This window comes from Haliotis asinina, chromosome 8 (genome assembly GCF_037392515.1).
Source record: "Haliotis asinina isolate JCU_RB_2024 chromosome 8, JCU_Hal_asi_v2, whole genome shotgun sequence".
Classification (NCBI taxonomy): domain Eukaryota; kingdom Metazoa; phylum Mollusca; class Gastropoda; order Lepetellida; family Haliotidae; genus Haliotis; species Haliotis asinina.
The window spans coordinates 44,259,717-44,270,945 of record NC_090287.1 but is presented as its reverse complement, the minus strand read 5'-3'; the positions used below and the strand labels follow the sequence as shown (position 1 = coordinate 44,270,945).

The window sequence follows — 11,229 nt, the reverse complement described above, 5'->3', positions numbered from 1 at the left end:
GAATGGGTTTATGCAATTACTTACAGTCAAACGTTTTACCTGATGATGGGTCCGGAACAGATCGGGAAAGTTGTATCAAGAAATAAACAGATGAAATCTAGAAAATCCTCCATTTTCATCAAGTAGCTTCTTCTAAAATGCCACTTACACTCTGATAAAACTAATGTGCAGCTGTGTCTTTGAATGGAGTATTCTCGGGACATCCACTCTTCAAAATTTCCCATTTGCAGGAAGGGGAGCTCCAGTTTGTCTTTGTTATAACAAGGGATTAACAAAGGACTGCCCTCGGTGGGTCATCTCAAAATGACTACAGGTCCTGGCAGGCAACGAAGAGTGTTCACACTGAAAACACTCAGGAGATTACAGAAAGTGTACTCAGTTCATCATGTTCACTCAGTGTCACATTAAAGTACTCGTATATATATATGTACTTGGTGATAGGTATTTATGTGTAGTTGGCTTTATGTATAGAATTAGTATAAGAAAGAACTGGGTTTCTTGAAAATGTTACACCAGCGGCTGTAGTGTCACTGTTTCAACTGTTAATGTCATCCTGATGGAGAGTCATACCCATCCTTCTGTCCACAACGACATAAAGGTAAGCTAAACAATACACAACTTGATTTCAAGTATCATGTCCTCCTTCTTACTGTGGGACCTTTGTGCTAGGTACTTGAACGCCATGATATTGAGCTTTATCCATGACAATCAGTCTTTTGGGGAGCAGTGCCGGTGCCACTTGATTTTTTAAATCGACTTTCTCCGTTGCGTCAGTGCAGGTTGAATCGGTGCGGTTTTGACAGATAGTTTTTAACTTCCCTTCTGTAATCCCAATGGCACATTACGTAATGTTACTTGGCCAAAGCATATTTGGGCCTAATCCTTTCACCTTTGTTTCAAAAAATGAAATATTGTGTAAATAACTGACCTAGCGTCATGTGATAATCTCATTGTTTCATATATGCAATCACGCATATATGGTTTGCCCAGCAAATCGTATGTCAATTCTACCAAAATTCTATTCAAAATATGCAACTCTACCAGCAAAATAGCGAAAAGTGACAACATGATGATTGTTTGTTAAACAACCTTTTTATTCAGGTGTCCAAAATTACGAGAGAAATCATTAGAGTTGGTCTTTTGTGCCTGTGCAAAATTTGCAGTTCTTAGATTTTGTGTTAGAGTGTGTGAGTTTGGTTTTACGCCGCGTTTAGCAATATTCCAGCGATATCACGGCGGGAGACAGCAGAAAATGGACCTCACACATTGTACCCATGTGGGGAATCGAACCCGGGTCTTCGGATTGACGAGCGAACGCTTTAACCACTAGACTACCCCATCGCCCCTTTTGTGTTTGAGAGAAATTCATCGGTCTCAAATGGAATCAAACGGACTGTAGTCACTATCATAATATATTAACTAGTAATTGTACATATACAGAGATGTACCCTTGTAAATTGTTCTAATTGAATCAAAGAAGCTCTTGCTCATAGAAACGTTTTACAACATTAGCCATCTAATGGAATTACTTTGTACGGTTTCTCTTATTCCACAAAAATGTACTGGCTAGCGACCAGTTATCGCCATATTTTAGCGGACTTCCCCAGTAGTTCCTCAACCAAATGAAATAAACGTTTTCATGATGATAGATCAGCTTTTCACCGGCGATCGTGCTTTTTCTATTACGGGTCCAACAGGAAGCGCGGTAGCACGTATTGCGCTTTCCAAACTAACAGGAACAGTTATCGCCACTTTCGAATAGTTCAAGTCATTCACCAAATATTAAATACAATTCGTAAATAAATTATTGTCTAACCCTGACATACTGAGCACATTTCATAAATGGTATTTTAGTTAAAATGACATTTGAAAAAGCAAACCCTACTCTCATTTTGAATGGGGACGAATGCTGATATGAGCTGATTTGGTGGAAGTTTTAATCACGTCATTGAATTGTTTCGAATTGTCAGATCGAACTGAAATTTTATTTTTGAATATGTGTTAGTGAAAGGAAACCAAAATGTAAATTGCACCATTATTTAAATTTTACGCATGCAACTTTTCTGATATTCCGATCTTGGACCAACAGATGTATTTTCTCTTTGTAGTAACTTGTATTGGCTGTTGGTGAATTTCGTAGATAAAACGCACATACGTCCCCATTTCGTCAAACACAGAACAGTTATCCCTTAAAGATAGCGCTTAACATAATATACAGCTGCACAAACGGAAAATATAAAGCATTTTGGAGTCAAAATATCTGAGGAAGAGTACGATAATGCAGTTATATCCATTTTGTATGAATTTAAAATCGCTAAAGTCGTGTTCTGTTAACGGTAAAATTTTGAAATGATTGAAGGATTTCCATGTTGTTCAACTTCTGAATGAACTATGGACCGTATAAAGTCATTGATGTCAGATCATACCCATGTGCATAGAAGTGCATAGTCTGTGTGACAGTATTGTATTTATGACAAGTAAAGAAAAAGTGCACTGTGCATATCTTCAAATTGATACCAAGATGTGCAGTCTGGGGTTTTTGGTATACTGCGCCTACAGACCTATCAGACGACAGTGGACAATTTGGCAGAGTCTAGATCTAGTATCACAATTCAAGTCCAGTTATTCGTAATTCTATCTTGACAATTAATAATTCAAATTCTTTTATAGACACAAGGGTTAGATTCTATAATCATCATTGGGCCCATTACGGCAACATGTGCTTTAGTTAATTTTGATGTACAATATTCAATACGTTGGGATAAATAGTGAATTTTGAATATTGAATCATATGAACAGGTTAATAAACAGTGATTCAACCTTGCAGGTAAAACTGATAATACTAATGAAAATGATTTGTACATTTTATGAAATGTAGAGGCACACATATGTAAAGGAATTGTCTTGTTCATTGCATTGGTTTTATAGACAAAACAATTATGAATATTGATTGGCCAGGTGCAAGTATGTCAAAAACGTTTTATGATTCATTATAAGTTTTTTAGATGGTAACGTCAATGCAAATTTGGACTAACATTACGTCCATATTCTAATAGTTCGATACTGGAAAAGCAATCTCTTTGTACCTTTCATTGCATACTTATGAAGTGAAATAAATACATAATCATAAGAAGAAAAGTTTGTATCCTCAATGAATATTCAATGAATATTCAGGTGTTGTGAAATTTTCATTTACGCTAAACTGATGGCAGACAGGTGCGCGTGTTGCCCACAATAAGATACGCAGTAAAACCGTCTAATTGTAGACACATTCAGGGCAATATATCAGTGGCAAAATCATTCATTTTATGTTTTGTCTAAAAAGTGTTGAATTCTGTCACAGAAGTCGAGACCTTTTACACCTTCAGTGGGAATTAGGTTAGATATACCCTAATCAGCAAACCAGTGTCTTCTTTTTCCGACGTCACGCAATGCACAAAACATGCCATGACGTCAACTAAAATGTCGCATTATTTTCAGTTATTTCATTACATTTGAAAATGTGGCTGTCACTCCGTTAATAATGATGTAAAATTAATCAGAATACATCTACACAAACAAGAAAATTTTTCTGAATCTCAGAACAAAATGATGTATCGTATAGGGCCATCCACGTCGCCATTATCTGCTTTCTGCTGTAGTGCACTGGCAACTTTTCTGTCAAATTGTGAAACTACCAAAAGGTATCCCTTCACATTGGAGGACTCTGTATTGGAATAGTTTAGTTCACTGTGAACAAAACATAACGAAACTATACTGTCCGTATCTACACCAAATTCTCTCCGTGTGATCTAAATTGCATTGACCTAATGTAAAGCATAGCAGAGTTATGTCCCCTTATCTTTACACGTGCATGACCTCTCATAGACGTCATAGTGAATCGATTTTTGGCGGGTCATTTTTTATTTTGTGCATATGACGTTATGCATGAGCACATAAATCCAGTTCACATATACTTATGTCGTTCAGATATCAAGCTGTATTTTCTTCGCTCACACTTTCCGTAAAGGTAACAAATTAAGAAAATCGCAGCAAAGTGCTTTATTGGTGCACGATAAAAAATGAAGAAATTTACTGTTCTTTAAAGGACACAAAAATTTTGGACAACAATTAGCCGTATCTATTTCTCAAACACCTCAGTTAGTCGCAGTTATATTTATACCAACGGATAGGAAATTAAATGTGCTACAATTCTGTGTAATTTTATAGTCGTACGCAGATCCAGGACCACGCGAGCGCAATTCTCGCACAACGTTCACTTTTGAAACCTTGCGAAAATTTGTGCCTGAAAAAAAAACAAAAACGCGGCATCCAGGGGGTTAAGCTAAGACAACTAAAAACGTTTTAAGAGTTATTTAAATTTGTGAAGCACAATTTATACATGTATGTGGTTTTGCATGACCATGCATCCCATTGATAGAACAGCGCCAAACAAAGTGAAAGGTGACATCACACGATTATAGTTAGGTGTAGCTTCGTATTTTGCCTAAGTTCAAACATGGCAGGGTATTGTTCATGAAGTGTAAGTGACCAGAAATATGATATGACCATACATGGTACAACAAATATCATTCTCTCATCACCTCAGTATCACACGTGTATAGTTCCGGCCAACAACAATTCCAGTATTTCCCCACTTTCTCCAACGGTATTTGACTACAATATCGGGCAGCAAAAGAAAATTCTTCTCAGTACTTAAGTAACATGAGAGACAAAAATGAAGATGAAGTTATGAAGCATATAGGATGTCCTACTGTATATAGAACGTCGGAGTAACTTTGTACATACTGCTAAAATATGGCGATAACTGCATGTTCGCTTTGCTACTGCTATATGGGAGACGAAGGACAGTTACTGCCCAGCGGCGGTTTGTAAGGGGGGCTTGCGACCGGTTTGGTCAAATGCTGATTCACGAAAAGGAATGCTATTTGTGGATTCTTCGTAGCGTAACGCCGTTTGTTCGGAGCTGTGCTACGTCACAGTCAAGAAGATAAAAGGGCAAAAGCAAATTAAGGGTGGAAGAGAAGACCTTTTGGGCGATGTATAAATCATCTAACGACGAGTTCCAATTCATGGTGGATTCCAATAACGGTAAAGCGATAATCACGTCACATGAACAGAACCACAATGTACTTTTTGGGCTAATAGTTTATTGTAGAGCGGTGTCGGGTATTACCGAACAGCTAACACCACATCACACCTAATTCCGACTGTTTTGTCACAATAACAAAAATTAATACACGAAACGAAGTATTCAATGTGCATCACATTCACGTGTGAAGGCAAGTCAATCCCTCTTGGTAAACCAGTTTCAAGCAAATACTTGACACGATCTGATGTCAGATTTTGCACTCTTGTGGGCTCTGCCGATCAATGACGTCGGGCTATTCCAAACACTCATCAGGCTTTTCCGAACACTCGTGTCCGCCTATTCACGGACTGACATCCTCCATGACGCGTGTGTAAGTTCAAATGCGGTTGTTTTGTTCATATTATGTATTCTGATCTCCTTGTTTTTAACGAAAATTTGTACTTGCTACCGACCAGTTAACGCCAACACCTGGCTGTAGCACTTGCACAGACAGCTTTACTTGTACTTCTGTAGTATTTCACACATTGACACATCCTACAAACAATTGGTCACAATGTTTAAAATTACTGTATTTTATGTTGTACAGGTTACAAATATGAATCCCTAGGAAGACAAGACCCAAACACGTTGGGAGTATGTCATGTGACCATTAGTGTGTTGACTTTAAATTTCTGAGTACCTTTAGAATTTCTTGTGAGGACGTTCCCAGCCATAGGTCACATGTCAGTGAGACAGCAACCAGTTTGTGAGAACCCGTCGAACGCGAACCCGCGACCTTCAGATTGTTAGCCTGACAGCAACTGAGCTATGTCCACATTGTTGTACAATGTGCAAATTTAGCTAGTCATTCCTGTGATGTCACGGAAATGAACAGAAAGAGTCAAATTGGTTGCGGACGAAGGTTACGGGTAGACTTGGTACCTCGTGTTTTCAATCTACTGACGGTTGCCAAATGGTCCCGATATCATTTGGCACGATTGTCCTATTCCGTAATCTACAAGATACCATGTTCTGTTGAATGAGCCGATATGGTTCGAACTGAAAACGGTTGTTGACGTCAGGCGTCAGACGTTGATTTCACAGTGCATGCATGAATGACGTTCTTGTATAAAAGTGATGGTGTGCTTTCGTGACAGAAAAGTGTTGTAGGGAACACAGTAAGGATAATGTGGATCGCACTAAGGAATGAGTGAGACATGGGCATGTTTGGTGACGGCACGAGGGTGAGTTAGACTTTGAATCATTATTGAAAATATGTAGAACTAGAGGTGAAAGTTGCTGGAGGCCGATTTCCATCAGCCCAAAATTGCGACATTAAACAATTTCATCGTTTATTTAACTTTTGATGTTTTTGGTCTGCCGTTGTTCTTTGTGAACAAAGTGTTAAAATGGAAAAGGAAAACACATTGGTACTCATGCATTTACCTGCCATATTGGATTAGGTCCCTTACCCTAAACCCTAAACCTAAACCTAAACCTAAACCTTGGAATAATTCTAATAAATAGGATGCGCTCACCGAACTGGCACGATAATGGCTGACGTATCCAGTGTAATGAATTCTTACCGCTTCGGAAAATAAATATTTCCTTGTAATTTTGCAAATTACTGAATGACAAAGATATATAGTATTCCCAGAAATTATTGAGAATCATGTTGCGTCATGTGACTCATTACGTTTATTAACTTCTGGCGTTTTACTTACATAAACATGTTAAAACATCATCCTTTTACAGTCTCAGTCTTGTTTTAGTACTTTGTTAGACTTCCTCGCTCAGCAATGCATGCCTGAATAGGCCTAGGCACACTACCCATCAAAGTTTGTAGGTAATCGGTGACAGGGTATCCCAATATTGGACCACCTCGGCCTTCATATCTTCAATATTTCTCAGTCCCTTTTGGTTTATTCTGTCCTTCATGACTCCCCACACATTCTCAATTGGGTTTAGGTCTGGGCTGTAACTGGGCCAGTCTAAAACTTGAACATTTTCGCCCGACAACCACTGTTTTGTGTAGGGCGCAGTGTGTTTTGGGTCATTATCCTGCTGGAAAATCCAATCATCTTCATACAATGTTTGTGCTGTCGGAAGAAGGTGACCATTTAGAATGTCAACGTATCTTTCTTTTGTCAAGTTTCCCGTGAAAACACACAATGGCGTCACTCCGCGAGCCGATATGCCACCCCACATGTGAAACTTCGGGCTATGTTTTGGTCCAAATTTTCACACAATTAGGGAAAAGCCAAACAAAACTTTCATCCGAAAAGAAAACATTATCCCAATCTTGATTTTCATGAGCCCAACACCAGTTTAAACGTTTTTCCTTTTGTGCATCTTTCATCAACGGCGAGGGAATTCCACGTTTTTTCACCCAATTAAGTCCCAGTAATTCCTGTCTAACTGTTTCATTGCATACCTGAGGACTTCCTCTGCTAATCATTTCATTTCTGATGTTCTCAACACTTTTCAATTTGCCCCTACTCACAATCTGCCCAAGTCTTCGGCGATCCACAACACTGAATTTCCTAGGCCGACCTGCCCCTGCTTTGTGCTCTATCCCGGTTCCTGTTTGAATATTCTTCAAAGTTCTGTATACTGTAGACAGAGGAATACCATGTCTACAAGCTAACACTTTAGCATCAGCCTCACCCCTTTCAAAATCATCTAGAATGAGCTTTCTTTTCTCTCTTGCTGTAAATTCTGCCATGTCAACACAGGAAGCCGTCTGCTCAGACAAGGGAGATAACTCTTGACATAATGAGCTGCCTTCTAAGCCTTCAAGAGTTGTCTCCCTTATTTAGTATGCTTAGTGCATAGTGAAAGCCCTTTTTCCAATCTAAGCATCATTAGAAAAAAAACAAAGATTTTCTCAATAATTTCTGGGAACACTGTATATGTATATTAATTTACAGTTATAATTCATTTGATCCAAATAGTTACGTGTGAAACTGAAATATAGAATATATTTAGATTATTTTAATTGACCAAAAATGCAAATAATAAAACATGGCACAAGGTGACCAATGTAAGTCATTCTTACTAAATTTAAAAATACAAAATATATAAATACACAAAATATAACACCTCAGCACCTCTTAATGTAAAGAAATATGAGCATATTAAAAAACTGATGCTTGCGAAAAATTGCACATCCGCCGGGACTACTACTGGAAACTTGCAACATCGTTTGGTTTCTGTAATGACATGGCTGGTAGAGATGAAACTTCAGTGAGTGAAGCTTTTACGTACCTGCTGAGCTTGACAACCTTGTTGCTATGCCAGCATCATACATAGGGCATTGTTTCAAGAACATGCTTTTGAACAAAATCACCTGCAATTACATAAAATAGTATTATGACGTGTCTTTAGAGTTTGTGGTGCTGCATTCTAAAGGTAGGCCGAAATTTCATATACGATGAGAATTGAATGAAAATCAATGAGGCTGTGCTGTGAATCCATGACTTGACAATTCAGTCCACAAAAAGTGCAGATTTTAATTTGTCTGAACATACCCATCATGCCAACATTCAATCACTTAACTTTGGATTGACCCAAATTTCCAGCTTTGTTTTATGGACTCAACAGATACCATGCAGACGATACTGACAAAATATAACTGTCAATTTTCACCTTATCTTTTCGTTTTTCCCCGAGAAAACAAGCGAAAATTGCAAACTACCACTCGAAATATCAGGTTTCATAAGTTCAACCTGGGGGTGACATCTCAGCATTCCCATCAGCTTATATCAGCATCCGTCAACATTCACAGGGAGTGAGTCTAGTTCATTTAGATTTCATTTTTTTTAACAAAGTCCAATCATGAAATTTCTTCAATATGTCAGGGTTTGAAACACAATAGTTTTATTACCAAGGTTATGTCAAATTAGGTGAATCACATAAAAAAATTCACAAATTGCGATAATTGGTCTTATTAGTTGTTGGGAAAGCACAATATACACTATCACGCTCCCTGTTGACTGTGTTTCGGAGAAACATTATCGGCAACTGTAAACAAGCAGAAAACATCAGTGAATAGCTGATCTATCATCAAGACAAATATTATTTCATTCTAATGGAGCAAATCGTTAAAAACCGCTTGAAAATGGCGATACTTGGTTGCTAGCCAGTATAATTTAGTCCATTCCAATATATAGCTAGAATAATGTTGAGTGCAGCCAACTAACCAATTATTGAAACATGCAGATAGGTCCTCTGCTATTTTCTTTTCACTCGACACTCTGGGTAAAAGGAATTCATGTAGATTTCTTGCAATTTCAGGAAGAGTTGGTTCAGAATCAACATTATACTGCAATTTTAGCAAGAATGAAAAGTAAAAAGATGACACACTGTTTATAGTGGTGTGGTCTTACCTTAATATTCAAAAGTGTCTTCACTCAGTATACTGATATACCGGGCACACGTCCTATAACAGTATAGTGCAATAGTGTAACTATAACTCATATTTTACATGTATTAGAGTGTACATAATGTTGCAAACAAGCTCAACTATGTCATTGTTTGATGTGTTATCTCAACATCCAGTTAATGATGATAAAATTCTCCCGGTAACCATTCAGGTAAAACAAGTCACATATATACCATTCAAATACTGCCATGAATGCATATGGAATAATTCATGCCTGTATATTTACGCAAGTATGCATATGAGCATGGATCAAACCCACTTCATGTGGTATAAAATGTATTTGTCAGGTGTGGTGCTGAGCAACTACATACCAGATAACAACTTTTTTATCTGTGGATACAGCGTGGGGTTTTTTCTCGTTCCCAAGTTCTCCTGTTTTTGCAGATGTGTTTTGGCTAATTTGCATCATTGTTAACGCAGTAATTGCCATATCTTCAAAAGTATTGAAATTACTGAATATAGTACAACATATTAGCAGACATCATGGCATGTTTTGTGCATTTTGTGACGTTGAAAAAAGACGATACTGGTTTGCTGATTAGTATATATGTCACCTAATTTACACTGACAGCGAAATGAATGGCTTTACCATTGAAATAGTGTCCTGAATATATCAACACTTGGACAGTTTTACTACGTATCTTATTGTTAACATCAAGACACCTGTCGGGCATCAATTTGGTGTAATTTAAAAATAATATTTCACAACACCTAAATACTCATTGAATATTCATTTAGGATATAAACTTTCCTTCTTATGATTATGTAATTATTTTCTTTCATTAGTATGAAATGAAAGGTACAAAGAGATTGCTTTTTTAGTATGGAACTCTTAGCATATGGGCAGTGTTCACGGTAGGTTCTGTACGAGTGCATGCAGAAATGAAATCATAAATGTGCAGTCCAAATCTTTTGCGTGTGAAATTTTCATTAAAATCCTGAATCATGTTAAAATGTGTTGTTTGTAGATCAGAATCTATATGTCCAAAACATATTTTTGCATGGTTCTGTTATTTTTTTTGCATGAAAAACGCAGGGTTCTGTGTTAACACGAACACTGTATGGCTGTAAGGTTTGTCCAAATTAAGACAGGAACTAAAGCACATGTTGCAGTAATGGCTATGTATGATTTTCTAAAACTTGTGTAGAGGCTTGAAATGTGGTATAGTAGACTTGATGAGTCAATTTCCCATGTAAATATTATTCAAACAATCAAAAGCTTTCAAAGAATAAAAACGCATGCTCTGTATCCACATATGATACATGTATAATGTTGAACAAGTCAAAATGTAGATACTGAAATTAGTTTCATGAAAATGCAAAATACACAATATGCAAAATACATCTCATAATTCTGAAAGTGTAATCAGAGTGATAATGCCATTGTGTTAACTTTGGTTCAACTGACCTTCACCACAAAGAAATTGCCTAAAATGTGCAACAATGTGGATGTGTGACATTGCTACTGATGAACAATTTCAAAATTGTGGCTTCGCTGACAAGGTTACACAGGATTTTGTAAGGACTCTTGCCTTGATTCAAAGATCGTTTGTACATACATGTGAGATGTAAGTAATTAGAAGTATTCTGACTATCTGGGTTTTGTTATATGTTTTTATAGTTTGCATTGTAAATAACAGAAGAAGCTAGAAATGTTGGTAAGTACCATTGTTGTTCTGCGTGATTTTGCGTCAGACATGGCATCATTTTGCAC

The 11,229-nt window shown here is 37.3% G+C and overlaps 1 protein-coding gene across 2 annotated transcripts in view; it reads left to right on the top strand.

Moving 5' to 3' along the window:
- The first annotated feature begins 4,906 nt into the window (after positions 1-4,906).
- The window catches only part of LOC137294604 (protein YIPF4-like), a 103,224-nt gene continuing 96,901 nt past the window's right edge, over positions 4,907-11,229 (top strand). The window contains exon 1 of one of the 2 annotated variants that reach the window (XM_067825659.1): positions 4,907-5,091. In XM_067825659.1, coding sequence (XP_067681760.1) covers positions 5,040-5,091 — 52 coding nt within the window. In that variant the 5' untranslated portion in view covers positions 4,907-5,039. The remainder of the gene's footprint in view (positions 5,092-11,229) is intronic. The other variant, XM_067825658.1, reaches the window with a different exon arrangement.